The following is a 19,128-nucleotide window of genomic DNA, read 5'->3' on the forward strand; positions in this document are numbered from 1 at the left end:
TGTCATCCCGTTGGCTCTCTCTGGGCACTGTCACTCCTCTGTTAGTTTAACTCATCTTCAGTTGCCTCCCAACAGGTGGAGGAGGCTGAGGGGCCCCCTGGGACCAGCAGGTGCCTAAGGAGACTCGGGAGTCCCAAGGCTAGTGGGGGCAGCCAGAGCCAGGCAGGCACCCTTCCTGTGCCCACAGGGCCTGATGGTGAAGGGACTGCAAGCTGCCTGGGCGTGGAGGAAGGGCGCTGACAGCAGAGGCTTCCCATGAGGTTGGGAGAGGTGGCAGCCTGAGGCTGGGCTGGGGCTCAGGGCATTAATAAGCCCACGTGGTGTGTTACACCACCTCTTTCAAATATGAGTGTGTATGGGGAGTGGGGGAGCAGGGGAGTTCACCCGTGTCACCCTGGGAATGTTTGACACCCCTCTGTGCCTATGTATGTGCATGTCTCTAAGTGCAATATGCATGCGTATGTTGATGGTTATGTTTGAATGTGTTCATATGTGCTTATGCCATTAATTCATGATTTCAACGAACACGCCACTAACACTGTTCTAGGTCTGAGAAACAAAAGGGAACAAAAATCCAGGCTTTCCTGAGCTCATTTGGGGTGGGGGTGGGGAGACATGGGCGTGGATCTAATAATCATCAACCACAGTGGGGTTAGTTGTTTTGGAGGAGAGGCTCACAGTGCACGCAGGGCTCTAAGGTTTACCCCCACGTGCATGCACACATTTATGGGTCCACCCGAATGTGTCCATGCACATCCTGTCTGCGTGTCCATGCACGTCCTGTCTGCCTGTCCATACACAGCTGCAATAGCTCATGCATATGTCCATTGCATCCTGGGCCTGCCCAAATGTGTCTGCAAAGTATTCTAAGTCTGGGCCCAGCCTGGTGCCCCCTGCAGAGGCCTGCGTCTGCCTTCCCTGAAGGCCCAGGACTCTCACCTAGGGCCCTTCCCTGCAGCTGGAGCAGGCTATGCGGCTGGAGTCTGGGGAGCTCGAAACGCAGGAGCCCAGGGGGCTGGCGCAGCAGAGCGTGGAGCTGCGGAGGCAGCTGCAGGAGGAGCAGGCCTCCTACCGGCGAAAGCTGCAGGCCTACCAGGAGGGCCAGCAGCGGCAGGCCCAGCTTGTGCAGCGGCTGCAGGCCAAGGTCAGGGCTGCCCACCCCTGCTCCTGCCTACCCATGTGCTCGCTTTGCCCTGCCCCCAGCCCCTGGGGCTAACCATGGGCTCCCACTCATCCCCAGATTCTCCAGTATAAGAAGAAGTGCTCAGAGCTGGAGCAGCAGCTGTTGGAGAGATCCACGGAGCTGGAGCAGCAGCGGCTGAGGGTGGGTACCAGGGCAGGGCGGGGAAGACCCTTCCATCCACGGGTCCAACCTGATGCCTTCTTCTCTCTCCCAGGATGCAGAGCACAGCCAAGACCTGGAGAGCACCCTCATCCGCCTGGAGGAGGAGCAGCAGAGGTGAGGCACTGCGGGGAAAGGGCATGGCTGGCAGGGCAGGCGGTCAGGGGCCTACTGGTCCCTCTCTGTCCCACCCAGGAGCAGCAGCCTGGCCCAGGTGAATGCTATGCTTCGAGAGCAGCTGGACCAGGCAAGCTCAGCCAATCAGGCCCTGACTGAGGACATACGCAAGGTGACCAGTGACTGGACACGCAGCTGCAAGGAGCTGGAGCAGCGGGAGGCGGCGTGGAGGCGCGAGGAGGAGGTGGGCACGGGAGTGCTTGGAGGCCAGTGGGGCCTCTTGGGTCTAGCCCAGCGGTTCTCAACCTGTGGGTCGTGACCCCGGCGGGGTCGCCTAAAGCCATCGGAAAATACATAATGCATATCAGGTATTTACATTCCGAATCATAACTGTAGCAAAATTACAGTTATGAAGTAGCCACCAAAATTATTTTTTGGTTTGGGGTCACCACAACATGAGGAACTGTATTGCGGGGTCACGGCATTAGAAAGGTTGAGAACCACTGCTCTAGCCTGACCCCAGGGGAAGGGCCTGTGTAGAGTGGTGAGGACTCAGGCTTAGGGACAAGGAGCGCGATGGCCCTGCTGGCCAGGTGAGCCCTTTAGGAGAGGTAAATAGTTGTCATAGTGACAGTTGGCCTTGATTAGCATGTCCCATGTGTTCATTTCCCATTTCTCATAACAACCAAATGTGGTAGATGCTGTTGTCCTCACTGTAAAGAGAGGCTAAGTAACCTGCCCAGCCAGGCAGCTGGGGTGCAGACCTAGGTGCCGGCACTTTTTACCCTTTAGTGTTGCCTCTTGCAGCTGTTAGAGGCATGGGAACTCATTTCCCTGTGCCAGAGGGAGGCTTGGGAGTCTGAGGGTGACAGCTTTGACACAGCCCTGTGTGCAGGTGCAGACCTGGCCCACAGGAAGACCCCCTCCCTGGGCAGCCGTGTCTCTAAGGATGGTCAGAGCTGGGGAGGAAGTGGGTGGCCCTCCCCCCAGCCCCTCACTCAGCCCGTCTTCCCTCCAGTCCTTCAATGCCTACTTCAGCAACGAGCACAGCCGCCTGCTCCTCCTCTGGAGGCAGGTTGTGGGCGTCCGGCGGCTGGTCAGCGAGGTGAAGATGTCCACCGAGAGGTGAGGCCCGGCCGGAGGAGGGGGTGGCTTAGGGAGATGCAGCAGCAGCTGGGAGGCAACCTCGCTTTTAAATTGAATTCAACTCAACTCAGTTGAACATCAGTCCTTCCCCACATCCCTCCTGTGTGCCAGGCCTTTGGAGATGCAGAAGCAACTAGTAATAATGAACTCTTACCACAGTCGTAGTGGTCAGCTTTTACTAGGTGTCTCCTCTGAGCTCGGCTCTTTGTACGTTTCATTTCATCTCATAGCCACAGCACCTCTGTCAGGTAGGAACCGTAATCGTTCCCATTTTACAGGTGAGGATAGTAAGGCTCAGAGAGGTAGAGAGACCTTCCCCAGGTCACATAGCAGTAAGTGGCTGAATCAGGATTTACAGCTTCTATTTTTAATTCACTAGATTATTCAGCTTCTGCTCCTGAGGACCCTTACCACCTCTAGTGCTGAAAAAAAAATAGACCCTTAAAATTCTAGACTGGGGAAATAAGTGGTCAGTGACATGAAAGTAGAAGAGAGCCTGACCAGGCGGTGGCGCAGTGGATAGAGCGTCGGACTGGGATGCAGAGGACCCAGGTTCGAGACCCCGAGGTCACCAGCTTGAGTGCGGGCTCATCTGGTTTGAGCAAAGTTCACCAGCTAGGACCCAAGGTCGCTGGCTCGAGCAAGGGGTCACTCGGTCTGCTGTAGCCCCACAGTCAAGGCACATATGAGAAAGCAATCAATGAACAACTAAAGTGCCACAACAAAAAACTGATGATTGATGCTTCTCATCTCTCTCTGTTCCTGCCTGTCTGTCCCTATCTATCCCTCTCTCTGACATCTCTCTCTGTCTCTGTAAAAATAAATAAAATAAAATAAAATAAAATAATTTAAAAAAAAGAAAGTAGAAGAGAGAGAATGTCCCGGTTGCTCAGAAGGATGGAAGGGGTGAGAGGTCAGAGAAATGCTTCCTAGAGGAGGTGGAAATGGCACTGGCCTCGGGATGGGTAGGGTTTTAACTGGCAGAGCCAGAACGCTCCAGGCAGAGAGTACAGCCAGAAAGGCTTGTTCCCCACAGCCTCGCCCACACCATGTGTTATGTGACTTCTTTTTCCCAATCTGATAGTGACAAATGGCATCCCATGTAGTTTTAATTGACATTGGGAGTCCACCCCCACCCCATCCCTGCCACGTGTTCTCTCCACTAGAGACCTGCTGCAGCTGGGAGGGGAGTTGGCCCGGACCTCACGAGCTGTCCAGGAAGCGGGCCTGGGGCTGAGTGTGGGCCTGCGGCTGGCAGAGAGCCGGGCCGAGGCCGCCCTGGAGAAGCAGGTGCTGCTGCAGGCTCAGCTGGAGGAGCAGCTACGCAACAAGGCGTTCCAGGAGGAGGGCCTGGCCCAGCTACAGAGGCAAAGCAACCTGGACAAGGCCGACCTCAATGCCAGGTGGGTGCCTGGTGGGTACCACGCGAGGCAGGGGAGGAGGAGTTCTGGTCACTGGGAGCAGGCCCTTCCCCTGCTCGAGCTCAGCCAGTCTTCTCAGGTACGCCGTTTGGCAGCGTGGGAGACTGAGGTCCAGAGGGCTCTGGCCCAGGACACATCACAAGCAGTTCAACTCTGATCCCAAATATGCTCCCAGTTCCGGCAACCTAGACAAGTCCCAGAGTGCTTCTCCTGGGGGACAAAGTGGGTGGCAACCTCATTCTCAATTACAGATGAGAAGTCTGAGGCTCAGAGAGCAGTGTCTTACTCAAGGTCATACAGCTAGGGAGGCGAATCCTAGGGGTCCCTGCTTCAGGTTTGGGGAAGCATGCAGGACAGAGCTGGAGGGTTTGAGGACCAGCTGGGGTGGGTCTCCCATTCACCTCTGTTGCTCTCCCATCCCCAGAGTGGCAGAGCTGGCCCTGACAGTGGAGCGCCTTCAGAACCAGAACCTGGAGAAGGATCGGGTCAACAAGGCCCTCACTGAGAAGCTGGAGGCCCTGGTAAGACGCAGCTGCCCTGGAGCCGTGGCCGGGCAGGATGGGGCACCGACCAGATCTGTGGGCACAGGCTGAGGGCTGGGCCACACGGGCCAGCCTGGAGCACCCACTCAGACTGTGTCACCCCTCATTAATTGAGCACCTAGTGTGAGCACATTCACCTCTTTTATCCCATTTCACCCTCTCAGCGGCCTTACAGCATTATCCCCATTATACAGATGAGGAACCCGAGGCCCAAGGGGAAACACTTGCCCAGCGTCTCAGAGCCAGGAAACTGGGGAGATAGGACTTGAGCCCATGCTTGTGTCCTGCTAGCCTAGGGCTCTTTTCTTGGGACTCAGCTGCCTCCCCACCAGAAGGACACCCCTCAAGGGTACTGCCTGGGTTGGTCACCTTCCGTGTGGGTCCAGGCTCAGATCTATGTCCAGCTCTCCCCCAGTAGGCTGTGACTTGAGGTGGGACACCACTTTTCTGACCTAGTCTGTTAAGGACCTTGGGGATTCTTGGAGGTCGACCAGGCAGCTGGACTGTGGTCATGGCCTTAGAGGCTACCTGGTGGGTAGGGAGCCAGGGAGGGATGTGAGTGGGTTTCAGATTAGGGCAGAGACCCTGACCACCCTTTCCTTGTCTCATTAACACCACTCCAGGAGTCCCTGCAGCTCCAGGAGCAGGCGGCCCTGGAGACGGAGGAGGGAGAGGGGCTGCAGCAGACCTTGAGGGACCTGGCACAGGTGTGAGGCGGAAGGGTCCCTGCGAAGCCAGAGGGGTGGGAGCCCTGGGCGGGGCAAGGCCAGACAGCCAGAGCTATCACACCCTCTGGTGGCCCTGAACTGAACTGCAAGTGGTTGTGGAACCTGGGGACCCCTCCTGTGAGAAGCAAGGCAGGCTCAGGCCCACCTGTGGGAAGGGCTGAATGATGCCTTTGCAATACATGGGAGACCATACCTGGCTGGCTGAGGGCTGTGAGCTAGTGGCCATGGAGTCAGGAAGACTTGTAGGAAAGGAACTTAGGATGTGCTGCAGACTTTGGGGTGAAAGTGGACACACGGCCCCTGCGTCCCCTTTGGCCCTGCTGCCCCACCTGGGCTTCTTTGCCCAGCTAACCTCACCGCTTCCCTCTTCCCTCTGCCTCTCTCCCGCACCCCACAGGCCGTCCTGTCTGACATGGAGAGTGGCGTCCAGCTAAGTGGCTCTGAGCACACTGCGGATGCATCCGACGGCAGTCTGCGGGGGCTCTCGGGCCTCCGAACTCCATCCCCGCAGCGGCGCTCCTCCCCCGGCCGCGGCCGCTCCCCACGCCGAGGCCCGTCCCCAGCCTGCTCTGACTCCTCCATGCTGGCTCTGATCCACTCTGCTCTGCACAAGCGCCAGCTACAAGTCCAGGTAGGAAGGGGCCTGAGCATCCTAGGGGAGGGGCCAGCCGGGGGGTGGGGCCTGAGCATCCTGCATTGGAGCCCAAGTCCTGGGGAGGGCCTTAGGCAGCCCAGGGATGAACCATTGGTACAAGGCCGAATCTGAGCTTCACAAGGTGGAGTCAGAGCCCAGAAAGGACACCTGAGTCAGGATCCATAGAGATTGCCGAGAGCTCTGGGATAGAATTTGAGCCCAGAGTGGGAGGGGCTTGGATAGCTGGAGGCGGAGTCTGAGGAGGGAGGAGCCTGGTATCGAAAGAGGGATGAAATTGCCTAATAGGACAGGTAGAGCTAGGACCCTGGGTAAAGGCCTGGGAGGAGGATTCTGCCTCGGATGAGAGGAGCTTGGGAACTTGAGGCAGAGAGGTGCCTGAGGGTAGAGTCAAGACCATGATACAAAAGGGAGGAGCCCTGGGTTAGTCTAGTCAGAACCTGGGAGAGGTGTGCTTGATGGTTTGCCTGGCATCCTGGGGACTTATGTCAGGGTTGCTGGGGACCTCAGGGAGACGGAGGCTCAGAGCCCTGGTGGAGGGCTCAAAGAGGTGGTGAGGGCACAGTGAAGGGAACTGGAAACCTAGTCTGGAGATTGGCCCCACTCTTCTGTCGCAGGCCTGGGCCACAGAATAGGCTGGTATATATCCCTGGAACCAGCAGAGAGTAGCAGGGGGCTGAGGGCTTTTTAGGGCTCCCCCAGACTCAGTGGTTGCCATGCTACAGGACATGCGTGGGCGCTATGAGGCCAGCCAGGACCTCCTGGGCACGTTGCGGAAGCAGCTTAGTGACAGCGAGGGTGAGCGCCGTGCTCTGGAGGAGCAGCTGCAGCGTGTGCGGGATAAGGCTGATGGGGCCACCCAGGCCCAGGAGGATGCCCAGCGCGAGGCCCAGCGTCTGCGGACTGCCATCGACCTCCTGAGCAGGTGCCTGGGAGGTAGCGGGGGCCTTGGAGAGTAAATCAGTGTCTGGGCCTAATGACAGCCCAGGCCTGTAAGCATGTGGACAGCCTGGTGACATATGGTCATAACTAGCCATGCGTGTATGTTTCTTGGCAGTGAGGTAGTGCACATCACCTGTACACCTACTGTGTGCTGGCCCATTGCCAAGCACTTTATGTATTATCTTCAATTAGTCTTCCTGCCAAACTCATGCAGTTCGGAACCCTTACTCTCCTGAGGTTGAGAGGCTTGTCCAAGTTCATACAGCGATGCAGTGATGTGGCCGGGGATAGGAATTGGAACTGGTAGTGAAACCAGTGCTTCCCACGCCTTGGAAGGAGGAGAGCTTTTGATATTTTGTAGTCCCAGTGAACACCTCATTCTGCATTCTGCTATTTTTACTTAATAGCATGTTGTACATTTTTTCCCACCTACTGCCAGCCTTTGTATCTACAGTGCTTAAGGGTGGCTACTTCAAGTGACGAGGTAGGACAGTGAAGGACGTGACAACCATCAGCCCGAATCTTGAGCTGGAAACTATAGCTGGCTCAGAAGGAGAGCCCCTCACACTGCTTGCAACTTCTGGAGTTGGGAAAATGGCAACGCTCCACAAATTGTCAAGTTCCCAGTTGCTTGTGCCCCCTGTCCTGCCCTGGCTACCATGTTCTGTTGGCCTGTGCAGTAGGACTCTGTGAGATTCGGACAGACCCAGCTCTCCTAGGCCTTCCAGAATTGAGGGATGATGGGGGCATTTCCTGGTCATATGGATTAGCAAGTTGGCAGCAAAATTGCCCACATGTCTCAGGAGCCTAACCTCTTCAGCCTGGTGACATACTGGGAGATACTGCCACTGCTTCCGTCTGTTCCCCTGGGTCCCCAAGTATGCACTTGTGGAAAGAAGGAAAGCCAGGTTACCTCTGTCAGGAAGTTTCAGCTTAGGGAGATGTAGATGAAATGAGCTGGCCTTGGGCATAGTCAGGGAAGGCTTCCTGGAAGCAGGTGCCTTAGAGGATGAAGGATCTGGCTCACACCTAGGACAATAGGACAGCCATCTTCCCATGGGGAGTAGCCCTTGCATCCCCTTCATCTCCCCCTCCCCTGGGCCTGCAGGGAGAAGAACAGCCTCGCCCACAGCCTGCAGGCAGCCCAGCAGCAGGCTGAGGAGCTGCGGCAGGAGAGGGAGAAGCTGCAGGTGACACAGGAGGAGCTGCGGCGCCAGCGGGACCAGCTGGAGGAAGAGCGGGAGGACACTGTGCAGGACAGTGTGCGGGCACGCAGGGAGCTCGAGCGTAGGTCAGTAGCTTCTGCCTTCTTGCCAGGACCGCTTGAATGGGCCCTGGGGCTCTGACAGTGTTCCTGGAGGCTAGAAAGCACCTGCTGTGTCCTGGTCCTCGTACCATCTTGAGAAGTCCTCATGGCACCCCTCTGGTGGAGGGTCTTCTAATCAGCTCTGTGTTGGTAAACAGGCTCAGGGAGGTATAGTCACTTACCTCGGATCTAAGAACTGGTAGGAGGTAGAGTGTGTGGGTGATAATATCAATAATTAAAATAACAGTAGTAATATTAATATTTAAAAAAATTAAAATTATAGTAATAACATTAATGCTAATATTGCTAAGTGCCAGACATCATTTTAAGCAATTAGATTATCTTATTTAACCCTCATGATGACTCTGATGTAGGAGCTATTATTAGCCCCATTTTATGGATGGTGAAACTGAGGCACAGAGAGCTCATGTAACTTCCCCAAGGTCACAGCTAGTAAAAGAACTAGGACTTGAACCCTTGCATTCTGCATTTCACTCTGAAGAGTGAACCTCTTAACCACTACACTATTTACTTCTCCGAGACATAAGTCACAGTGATGTTCAGTACATTGTGGCAATGGACATTATTCTTGTTCCTAAAGGCCCTTGGGGAGCTCTGTCAGTCACTATTTCAAGTGTTCCATGATAGCCTTAACTAAGTCATGTATCCTTATAACAATCTCAGGAGGCGGGGTTGCCCATTTTGTAGATGTGAAAACTGAGGCCTGGCATCACAGAGCCAAAAGGCAGTGGCCCTTAAAATGATGTCTTTGTGGTGAGGCTCTTGCCCCCCAGGCTCCTGCTTCAGGCCTGACCCCCATCCTACTCCGGATTGTCTGGGAGACTTGGGGCAGGGCGGTGACGTGAGGCACCCCCCACCCTCTGTCCCACAGCATGAGACAACTAGAGCAGCTGGAAGGGAAGCGCTCAGAGCTGGCGAAGGAGCTGGTGGAGGTGAAGGAGGCGCTGAGCTGTGCCGCGCTGCAGCGCGACATGCTACAGGCTGAGAAGGCGGAGGTGGCCGAGGCGTTGGCCAAGGTGTGTCCCTCTGTGCCCTGCAACCACAAACCTACCTCTCCCTGAGGCCCCCGACCTTCTTACTCTAGCCACATGCTGACCCCTCGTTCAGGCTGACCTCGAACTCTGGTCACAGATAGATCCCTTCCTTCTGGACTCAGGTTAACCTTGGACCCAGGCCACAAACTGACCTCTGATCCCAGACATAAGTGAATTCGCCTCTGTTAGTGCCCATATCCCTGCTTTTCCAGATGTTCCTGGGCAGTGCCTGTAGGTCAGGTCATCTAGTCCCATCTCTGGACACCGGGCTGGGGTCTGCAAGAGTTGGGGCACAGTTCTCGCAGGCTCTGAGCAGTGCCACCCTGGACCCCACTCTGGGAGACCCTCTGGTCCTCCTCTGCACAGCTCTGTCGTATGCAGCTTCTTTTAATTAGCTTCTTAGACAGCAGGCCTCCTGCAGTGATTTTCTGTCTCATCTTGTGTTTCCCATCACTGAGCGTTCTTTCTCTCTTCTTGTCTCTCCCACCCTTTTGCTTCTCCCCATCTTGCCACATCTCTGCACATCTCTTCCCATCTCTCCCCGTCTCCTCCACTCCCTGCCTGACCATCTCTGGCCACCCTGTCGTTCTGACCCTACAGGCAGAGGCTGGCCGCGTGGACCTCGAGCTCTCAATGACCAAGCTGAGGGCAGAGGAGGCCTCTCTGCGGGACTCCTTGTCCAAGCTGAGTGCTCTCAACGAGAGCCTCGCCCAGGACAAGCTGAGTCTGAACCACCTCGTCGCTCAGGTACGCTGTGTGCCAGTGGGCCCACCTGCCTCACTTGCCTGTGTTCCCCACTCAGAGACCCCATTAGGGGTCCCAGGCCCAGCCTTGTCCCACATCATGCTCGCTGTGCATCTCCTTGTACACTTCTGTCCCTGTACTCGTCTGTCTTGCTCCCTGCCTCTTTCTGTTTCTGTCCTTCTGTCTCTGACTCCATCTGTCTGTCTATCCTCTCTCACATGGTCTAAGAGGAAAAAAGCTCCATGGGCCCTCCTCCCTTCTCCCAGCGTCCACATGCCCAAGGGCACCGCCCCTACCTTCAGGGAGCCTCCTCGGGCTGTCTGTGATGGGTAGGTAGGTGGGTGGCCCGGGTGGGTCCCCCTTTCCCAGGTAGAAGGGCTGAGCTGATGTGCTCACTCGCTTCCACCCCCACCGGGCCCCCACAGCTGGAGGAGGAAAAGGCAGCCCTGCAGGGCCAGCAGCGGCGGGTGGAGCAGGAGGCCTCCTTGGCGCGCGAGGAGCAGGAGCGGCTAGAACAGCTGCGGCTAGAGCAGGAGGTGGACCGGCAGGGCCTGGAGGGCTCCCTGCGGGTGGCAGAGCAGGCCCGGGAGGCCCTGGAGCACCAGGTCCCCACACTGCGCCAGGAGCGCTGCCGGATGCAGGAACAGCTGGCCCAGGTGGGTGATGGGGGGACGGGCAAGAGGTGGGGCAGGGGCTCTAGGCCCCCAGCCTCCTGCACCCTGTCCTGGGTAACTCATGGGCTCAGGAGACTGAAGCTGGGTTGAAGTCTCGCCCCAGCTCTGCCAGCTGGGGGTCTTGGGCAAGCTAATCAACCTCCCCATGCCTCAGTTGCACTGTCTGTAATATGGGGCTAATTATTCTTATCACAAAGGGTTGTTTTGAAGAGGACACTTGTGTAAGCACTTGGCAGCTAATCACCACTCAGTAACAATGACTGATATGAGCATAGGTAGAGAATTTTAGAATTGGAGTCTTAGACTTCTTGGGACATCATAGCTGGAAAGGACCTTAGGGTTATAGGGATCCAAGGACCTTTATATGTGTATGGTGTCTGTCCTGGAAGGGCCCGGATTCCTGGGAGGCCGTAGGAGATGGCCATGGGTGTAGGGAACAAGGCTCCATGTTCCCTTTCTGAGACCTGCAAAGCAGCATTCTGTTGGTCTGTATATTCGGCTTCTCTGGAAGCTTGGGGGTACAGAAAGGGTTCTGTTACGACCCAAACAGAAAGGGTTCTGTTACGGTCCTCCTGAGCGAGGGCCCGGGTTGTGTATAGTGTATATTGCAGGTTCAGAGAAGTCTGTGATATGTCCAAGTACACACACCACATCAGCGTGGAGACTGAGCTTGAACCTGGCTCTCCTGCCCATTGGGCGAAGGCTGAGTCAGGCCCAGGGTTGGGGTGCTGCATGAGCAGACTGGGCATTTTGGGGGTGGTGCTCACAGTGCCTGGGTGGGTGCCAGCTCTCCCGGCAGCTGAGCGGGCAGGAACAGGAGCTGGAGCAGGCCCGGCGGGAGACACAGCGGCAGGTGGAGGCGCTGGAGCGGGCGGCCCGGGAGAAGGAGGCGCTGGCCAAGGAGCGGGCCGGCCTGGCTGTGCAGCTGGCGGCCGCCGAGCGGGAAGGCCGGACCCTGACGGAGGAGGCCACACGCCTGCGGTAAGGCTCTGAGCTCTGCCCAGCCAGCTCTTTAGGGTCTGCCTGGGGCCCTTCTTTTACCAGCTACTCCCTGACACTGGCCCACAGACACGGTTACTGAGGAGCCGGGCTTGCCAACGCATCCTGGCTATGGCTCAGGTTTCCCCAGGGAGCGTGGGCCTGGCTGGGCAGGTAGGTTGGCACCTGGCCCACAACTGGCCACACCCTGCGATCCATAGTTTCCTGGGGCCCAGAAGGCTGAGGCCTGAGGCCTGAGGGATTGTGTGTGCTGCAGCTTGGAGAAGGAAGCCCTGGAGAGCAGCCTGTTTGAGGTGCAGCGGCAGCTGACCCAGCTCGAGGCCCGCCGGGAGCAGCTGGAAGCCGATGGGCAGGCCCTGCTGCTGGCCAAGGAGACCCTGACTGGTATGGGGGGGCCAGGAGGGTGGGTGAGGGAAACCAGGCTCCAGCCCAGACATAACCTGTCAAGTTCTGGGGTCCCGTGGAAATTGGGAGCACTGGCTTTGGAACCTAGCTGACCTGGGTTCCAGTCCTGCTGCCGCCACTTGGATCTGAGCTTTCTCGAGCAAGCCCCTTCCCTCTCTGGGCCACAGGTTTCTCGTCTGACAATTAGAGGGGATACTGCCTGCCTTCTAAGGCTGTTGCCAGGACGGAGTGAGGCAAGCACGTGAAGGCCTGGCACAGTGCCTGGCTCAGCCCGTGGTACCTGCTGCTCAGCGTCATCGGGGTGCTTGGAGGGTTCCGAGTTCCCCGCGGGGCTGTTGCTGCTTTCCCGAATGACTCCCTCGGCTCCACAGTCCCAGCTCCACCTCTCTCCACATGCCCCCCCCGGGGTCTGAACTCAGGGGTTCTCACTCCACAGACATTTACTAAGCACCTACTTGGACTGTGAAAGTTAACTTTCCTGTCCACGTCCACCCAAGCCAGACAGAAACAGGAAAGGAGATTCTGAAAGTCCCTGGAGGGTTTCCAACCCAGGAAATGGATTTTAGATTGTCCACAGTGGGGTGTACCCTCCCCACAGTCACCTCCATTAGTGCTGACAGCTAAGAGCCCAGCAAGTAGGTCTACGGCAATTAGTCCACAAAGGAGATGCCTCATAGAAAGCTGTGCAGCTTTGGGAAATTACGTATCTCCTCTGAGCCTCTGTTTCCTCATCTGTAAATTGGGGATGATATAAGCTACCTTAGCGTGTTATGAAGCTGTGATGAGATTAGACCTGTCAAGTGTTCAACTAGGTATCTGACCCGTCATAAGCACTCAGTCAGTAAGGAGGATTGCTCCCCCATTTGTGGGAGCCTCCTCATCAGTCATTTCATCCCTTTGATGCGATTCCATAGGAAGGGAGGCGGACAAGGTCAGTGGACTCAGGCAGCAGATAGGAAAACTGAGGCCCAGAGGGCTAAAATGTTCTCCAAGGGAAACCAGCTTAGGTACTGAGTGGGCCCCCTCTCCTCGGGGATTCTGCCTACATGCCTCACCTGGCCTGAGTCTGCCGACCCATTGGGAGGCTCTGACCCAAGCCTGAACCCTCGCCCCGATCCCTCCTGTGTAGGAGAACTGGCAGGCCTGCGGCAGCAGATGACAACTGCAGAGGAGAAGGCAGCTCTGGACAAGGAGCTGATGGCCCAAAAGCTGGTGCAGGCTGAGCGGGAGGCCCAAGCCTCTCTGCGGGAGCAGCGGGCAGCCCATGAGGAGGACATGCAGCGACTCCAGCGAGAGAAGGTTCGGGCAGCTGGGTCAGGGCGGGCGGGCGGGCCTCTGAGCCACTGTCTCTTCCGTGATCTCGACGAGTCATCCTTCTCACTGTGCCTCAGTCTCCACCTCTGTGAAAGGGACCTCAGCTCTGTTCTGGGGTCCCTGAGGGCAGCTGGGAAGAAATAAATATAAGAGACTCCTTATGAACCATATAGATGGCCAGGCCCCAAATCTGGTCCAACCCTGGTGATCTTGATTCAAGAAAGCACTTTCATTTGCTAAGAAGTGCTGTTTACCTGTGAAGAATCACTCTAGGACTTGGGCACATAGTAAGAAAGGTGAAGGGCCGGGTCACTAGAATACAGAACAGAGCTGTCTAAGAACACTGACTCTGAAGTTATATTACCTGGGTTTGTACCTGATCTAGGCCACATTATGGTTATATTACCTATGGTCTCTGTGCCTTCCCCAATGGGGATAAGGCTAGGATAGAGTATTGTGAGGATGAGGTGATATAATCCATGAAAAGGGCTTAGTATCATGCCTGGAACTTTGTAAATGTTCCATACATGCTGGTTATTATTATTATGGTACTAGGATAGACCTCAGGACAGGGGACCTGTGTCCCCCATCTTGGCTGCCTCTGTCAGAGGTTCAGGCTGTCGCTGCATGTCTTCAGGGGCGCCATTTACGCAGTAGTCGTCTTGGACTTGGGTAGAGAGTATCACACTTGTCCAGCGGGTGGCAGTTTCTCAGAGATGCCAGGCACTGCCCTTAGACCCCAGGTGGGCCGCTGTTTGCCTGTAGGTTCTACCTACCCAGTCCCCCAGGAGCAAACTCCTGTGCTGTCTTTACTCTTCTTCCCCCGCCCCTGACTTGGCTCTTCATGTCACCAAATCTGTACTCTCTCCTGCTAGTCTGCCACCCCCTGACCCCAGACCCCCTTCATTCCTCACAGCCAGGCCAGCTCCCCTCAGCCACCACCCGCAGTCCTCGTCCCTCTTTCTCAGTTCCTGAGACCCCCCCCGCCATTGCTCCCCATCACTCTGGGTTAAGGCTCTCGGTTGTCCTGACTGTCCCGAGTCAGGCCCACCCTCCACAGCCCACAAGGCCTGGGCTGCCTGTGGCCCTGGCCCCATTGCTCACCACATCCCCTTGGAGCCCCAGCTCCAGTGACCCTTCTGTGTTATGATTTCCCTGCATGTTGCGCTTCCTCCTCCCTCCTGGTCATCTCTGGGCTTGTACTCTGGGCCTGGGGCTCTTTTCCTGGTTGACTGCTGCTTGTCACCTCCTGGAAACATTCTCTGCCCCCAAGACCAGGGCTGCTGCTCCTAGGGGCCCAGCCCTGGGGTGTCCCTGCCACAGCCCTCATCATCTACCCCACCTTGCAGTTTCCTGGTTACCTGTCTCTCGGGGTCTTGGGGGCAGGGGGCCCTAGCTGCCCTGAGGTTGCCCCGGGGTGGGGAGGGCTGCCTGGGACCAACCTTGTAGGTCACATGTGTGTGGGCTTGGCCCCAGGAGGCGGCGTGGCGGGAGCTGGAGGTGGAGCGGGCTCAGCTGCAGGGGCAGCTACAGCGGGAGCGGGAGGAGCTGCTGGCCCGGCTGGAGGCTGAGAAGGAAGAGCTGAGTGAAGAGATCGCGGCCCTGCAGCAAGAGCGTGACGAGGGCCTCCTGCTGGCTGAAAGTGAGAAGCAGCAGGTGTGTGAGCCCCGGTGTGGCCCCCACTTCTGCCCAAGGGGCCGGGGATCTAGGGCTGCTATCTGCTCAGCCACCGAGCAGTTAGGAGCTAGGAGTTGCTAAGCCATGCCTGGAACACAGAAGGTGCTTGCTGAGCGGTAGCCGCAGTCGTGACACCAGGAGCACCGGTTCCAGGAAGGCCGACCCACGTTCTCCCATCCCTCTTCCTACCCCAGGCTGGGCGTGGCATCCCCAAGCCTGCCTTCTGGCCGTCCCACAGTGCCCACGTGTAGCAGCTGACCCTCCTTAAAAAGTACTAAGGCCTGAGTTTCCCATAATGTCATGGAGACAGGGCACACTGCATCTTTCTCTTCACCAGCTCTGTCACCCTGGGCAAGTCACTTTACCCCTTTGAGCCTCAGTTTCCTCATCTGGAAGTGGAAATAAGGAAGGGCCCTGCCTCAGGGTTGTTGTGGCAGATATCACTGTATGCATGTCCAGAGTTACTGTTACTCTGGGACCCTTTCCTGGGGCTTCAGGAGGGGTGAGCCTGTCCCTCTTGCCTGGGTCCACCTGTGGTGGCCCAGGCATGCCCCAAGTCCACAGTGGTCACATTTCCCAGGGCAGGGTAGAGGAAGGGCCTGAGTATGCCCCCAAGACCAGCCAACCCCCAGGGCCCTGTGCCCTCTGCCTCTGCCAGGCCCTGTCGCTGAAGGAGTCCGAGAAGACGGCGCTGTCAGAGAAGCTGATGGGTACACAGCACAGCCTGACCGCCATCTCCCTGGAGATGGAGCGACAGAAGCGAGATGCCCAGAGCCGGCAGGAGCAGGATCGGGTAGGCAGGCCAGGCGGTGGGCCTCCATCTGAGCTGGGAGACACTGCCCTGCCTGGAGGAGCCCCCTGTCTGACAGGGGGGCGTGGCTGAGCCCTGGGGAAGCCTCTGGGCTGTGAGGGGAGCTCCAGCCCTTCCCTCGGGTTCCCCATCTGGGGGAGGCGGCACAGCTCAGTCCTGGTGAACCCCCTAGTCTGAGGGAGAGATGAGCTATATAAACAGCATTCTCTAGGCATCCAGGGATCATAGAGTACCTGACAAACCAGTGGGAGGGGCCGTGTTTGGAGCTGGAAGTGGACGGTTCAGCTGGCCCAGCGGGCAGCACTGAGGCAGGGGGTGGGCTGGGGAAGCAGGCACAGCACTGTCTGAGGAGCCCATCTGTCCTAGAGCACCGTGAACACCCTGACGTCCGAGCTGCGGGACCTGCGGGCCCAGCTTGAGGACGCTGCCGCGGCCCATGCTCAGGAGCTGAAGAGGCTGCAGGAGCAGGCCCGAGACCTGGGCCGGCAGCGGGAATCCTGCGTGCGTGAGGTGAGCCATCTACCCCTCATCGTTCCAGGCAGCGCCCCTGAATGCTGCTGGGGGCCTTGCTCGGTGGGGGCCCAGAGAAATGTAAGGTTCATGACTGCATTCAAGGATAAAGGAATGGCCACGTGAGAAAAGAGCAAGTGTTTATTAAATACTTGTCACGAACATGTGGGAGTTGGGACACTGAAGGAGGGGCTGGTGGTCTTAATTGATTATTTCAGAAAAAACCACCACTGACTCCAGCTCGCTTTACCCCAAATCATAACTCGTGCTTATGCTCTGAGGCTATGCAGAGCGCTGGGGCAGGTACCCCATGGCCCGGGACACAGGGACGGGCTGGTTTCCACCAAGGCCCAGCTTGAGTGGGGCCTGACCCCGTCCAGTGACAAGCCACCGTCCTCCAGGCAGAAGAGCTTCGGACTCAGCTGCGCCTGCTGGAGGACGCCCGTGATGGGCTGCGGCGGGAGCTGCTGGAGGCACAGCGCAGAGTACGAGAGAGCCAGGATGACCGGGAGGCCCAGCGGCAGGAGGCAGGCGAGCTGCGGCGCAGCCTGAGTGAGGGTGCCAAGGAGCGCGAGGCCCTGCGGCGCTCCAACGAGGAGCTGCGGGCTGCGGTCAAGAAGGCCGAGAGCGAGCGGATCAGGTGGGGCGGCAGGAGGGACCGGCCCAGAGCCTTCACGGAGCCCTGTCCTCGCACTGAGTTTTGTCCCTGGAAGCTAACTTGTCCCCCAAGGTTCAGGGGAAATGGCACAGATGGGGAGTCTCTGCCCTCAAACCAAGCTTGGCACGTGGGTTGGGTTAGGTGATTTTCCTATCGGAAGGAAGGGGAAGAGTGGTAGCAGGCTGGGTGGGGTCCAGACTCGGACCCTACCTGGTGGCATCACCCTGGTCTCTAGTATGTGCCCCCAGCCCCAGCCCTGTAGGGCTCAGCTCAGGGCGGGACCACATGGGCAAGCAGCGCTTGGGTACCTTCAGGCCAAGAGGCAGTCGGACCCATTCCAGGAATTACGCGGGGGGACTTTTGTGGAGAGCCACACACTATACTCTTCCTAGGACCCGGGCCTGCACCTGACTTCTGCCCCTGCCCTTTTCAGCCTGAAGCTTGCCAATGAGGACAAGGAGCAGAAGCTGGTGCTCCTTGAAGAGGCTCGAGTGGCCATGGGCAAGGAGGCCGGGGAGCTGCGGGCTGGGCTGCAGGAGGTGGAGCGCTCGCGCCTGGAGGCCCGGAGGGAGCTGCAGGAGCTCCGGCGGCAGGTACCCTCCCCAGCGCGGCACCCTCCCTGGGCACTGCTGTGTGCCCCTGGGCCAGCAGCACCCTCTTCCTGGAGCTGAGGGCCCTCCACATGTAAAACAAGGGACTTGAACTGTAACAGGGCTCCTTAACTGACATTGGTATTAATGGATGGGCTTTGGGGAGTCCTTGAACCCCTGAAACTATGTGTAAAAGTGTGTGTCTCTGTATACATTTGTGTACACACTCATTCACATCTCTCTAAGAAGAGGGTCTGGAGCTCTTGTACATCCTCAATGAAATCTGAACAAGTGGTGCAGATCCTTTGAAGTAGATTAGAAGCTGGCAAACTTTTTTATTTTAGTAAAGAGCCCAGCAGTAAATATTTTTAGTTTTACAGGTCACTTTATGGTCCCTGTTGCAACTACTTGGCTCTGTTGTCACATTGAGAATGCAGTCCTAGACAGTACGTGAATGAGTGGCAATGTAGGGACAATGAAATTTTAATTTTATGTAATTTTCATGTGTATTACAATACTGTTCTTTTCTTTTAACTATTTAACAGTGAACTGTTTCACCCTGGCCGTTTAGCTCAGTTGATTAGAGCAGATTCTGTAGCGCAGAGGTCGCCAGTTTGATCCCCAGTCAGGCACATTCAGAAACAGATGTTCCCATCTCTCTCTCCTGCTCTCTCCCTTCCTCTCTCTAAAAAATCAATAAAATAAAGACATTAAAAATATTTTTTTAAAGATTTTAAAATTAAACCATTTCCAACTATTTAAAAATATAAAAGCACTCCTTAGCTCAAGGTCACTTAGAAGCAGGCAGCTGGTGGAATTTGGCCTATACTTTGCTGAGCCATGAACTAGATGATCTCCAAACTCATCAACAAGAGCAAGCATTTAACGAGTGCTCCGTATACTGGGCGCTGCCCGGGCCCCATGGCTTCGGCTTTCCTACTCTGGAAGATTCCCAATACCAGAAACAGGCCCATTTGGTCTCTAGGCTCTCCCTTCCCTAGAGATAGCACAGCCTTAATACAAACCCTTTCTACCTCCCACTGTGGTCCCCTCTGCCCAGGCCCTTCCTGTTGGGCTGAAGCCCGGAAACTACAGGAGCCCCTGAAATTTATGTGCCAGGCTCTTGCTGGGTGTTTTGCATGCCACAGCACGCTCTCACATCCCCTCACGTAGCCCCTTGGGGTAGGTCAGGCCTTAGCCCTACGCCTATGAGGAAATAAGGGCTTAGAACACACCTTAGCATTCCACTTGTCTAAGACCAAATCCCAGTCTGCTTTTTGGGGGCTGTGTAACTTTGAGCAAATCACTTCACCTCTCTGAGCTTCAGTTTTCTCACCTTTCAAATAAGGGTAGTGTCAGTACCTACACTATATAGAGATGTATGAAGGTTAAATGAGTTAATATGAATGAAGTGCTTAGAACAGGGCTGGACACATGGCGAGTGCTCCCTAATAGTTAGGCATTGTGCAGGTGAAAGGTGACCCAGGAAGCTGTG

The 19,128-nt window shown here is 56.6% G+C and overlaps 1 protein-coding gene across 6 annotated transcripts in view; it reads left to right on the forward strand.

Annotated features, from left to right (window-relative positions):
* CROCC (ciliary rootlet coiled-coil, rootletin) overlaps positions 1-19,128 on the forward strand; it is a 43,003-nt gene that overhangs the window by 12,051 nt on the left and 11,824 nt on the right. For 5 of the 6 annotated variants that reach the window (XM_066375193.1, XM_066375187.1, XM_066375188.1 and 2 more), the window contains exons 4-25: positions 959-1,144; positions 1,241-1,324; positions 1,398-1,459; positions 1,538-1,703; positions 2,478-2,584; positions 3,772-4,008; positions 4,451-4,547; positions 5,192-5,275; positions 5,694-5,927; positions 6,674-6,873; positions 7,999-8,181; positions 9,089-9,233; positions 9,852-9,998; positions 10,421-10,651; positions 11,457-11,650; positions 11,925-12,052; positions 13,203-13,372; positions 14,864-15,043; positions 15,723-15,857; positions 16,242-16,385; positions 16,787-17,025; positions 17,477-17,636. In XM_066375193.1, the coding sequence (XP_066231290.1) occupies positions 959-1,144; positions 1,241-1,324; positions 1,398-1,459; positions 1,538-1,703; positions 2,478-2,584; positions 3,772-4,008; positions 4,451-4,547; positions 5,192-5,275; positions 5,694-5,927; positions 6,674-6,873; positions 7,999-8,181; positions 9,089-9,233; positions 9,852-9,998; positions 10,421-10,651; positions 11,457-11,650; positions 11,925-12,052; positions 13,203-13,372; positions 14,864-15,043; positions 15,723-15,857; positions 16,242-16,385; positions 16,787-17,025; positions 17,477-17,636 (3,513 nt within the window). The remainder of the gene's footprint in view (positions 1-958; positions 1,145-1,240; positions 1,325-1,397; positions 1,460-1,537; positions 1,704-2,477; positions 2,585-3,771; positions 4,009-4,450; positions 4,548-5,191; positions 5,276-5,693; positions 5,928-6,673; positions 6,874-7,998; positions 8,182-9,088; positions 9,234-9,851; positions 9,999-10,420; positions 10,652-11,456; positions 11,651-11,924; positions 12,053-13,202; positions 13,373-14,863; positions 15,044-15,722; positions 15,858-16,241; positions 16,386-16,786; positions 17,026-17,476; positions 17,637-19,128) is intronic. The other variant, XM_066375192.1, reaches the window with a different exon arrangement.

Source organism: Saccopteryx leptura, chromosome 3 (genome assembly GCF_036850995.1).
Source record: "Saccopteryx leptura isolate mSacLep1 chromosome 3, mSacLep1_pri_phased_curated, whole genome shotgun sequence".
NCBI lineage: Eukaryota > Metazoa > Chordata > Mammalia > Chiroptera > Emballonuridae > Saccopteryx > Saccopteryx leptura.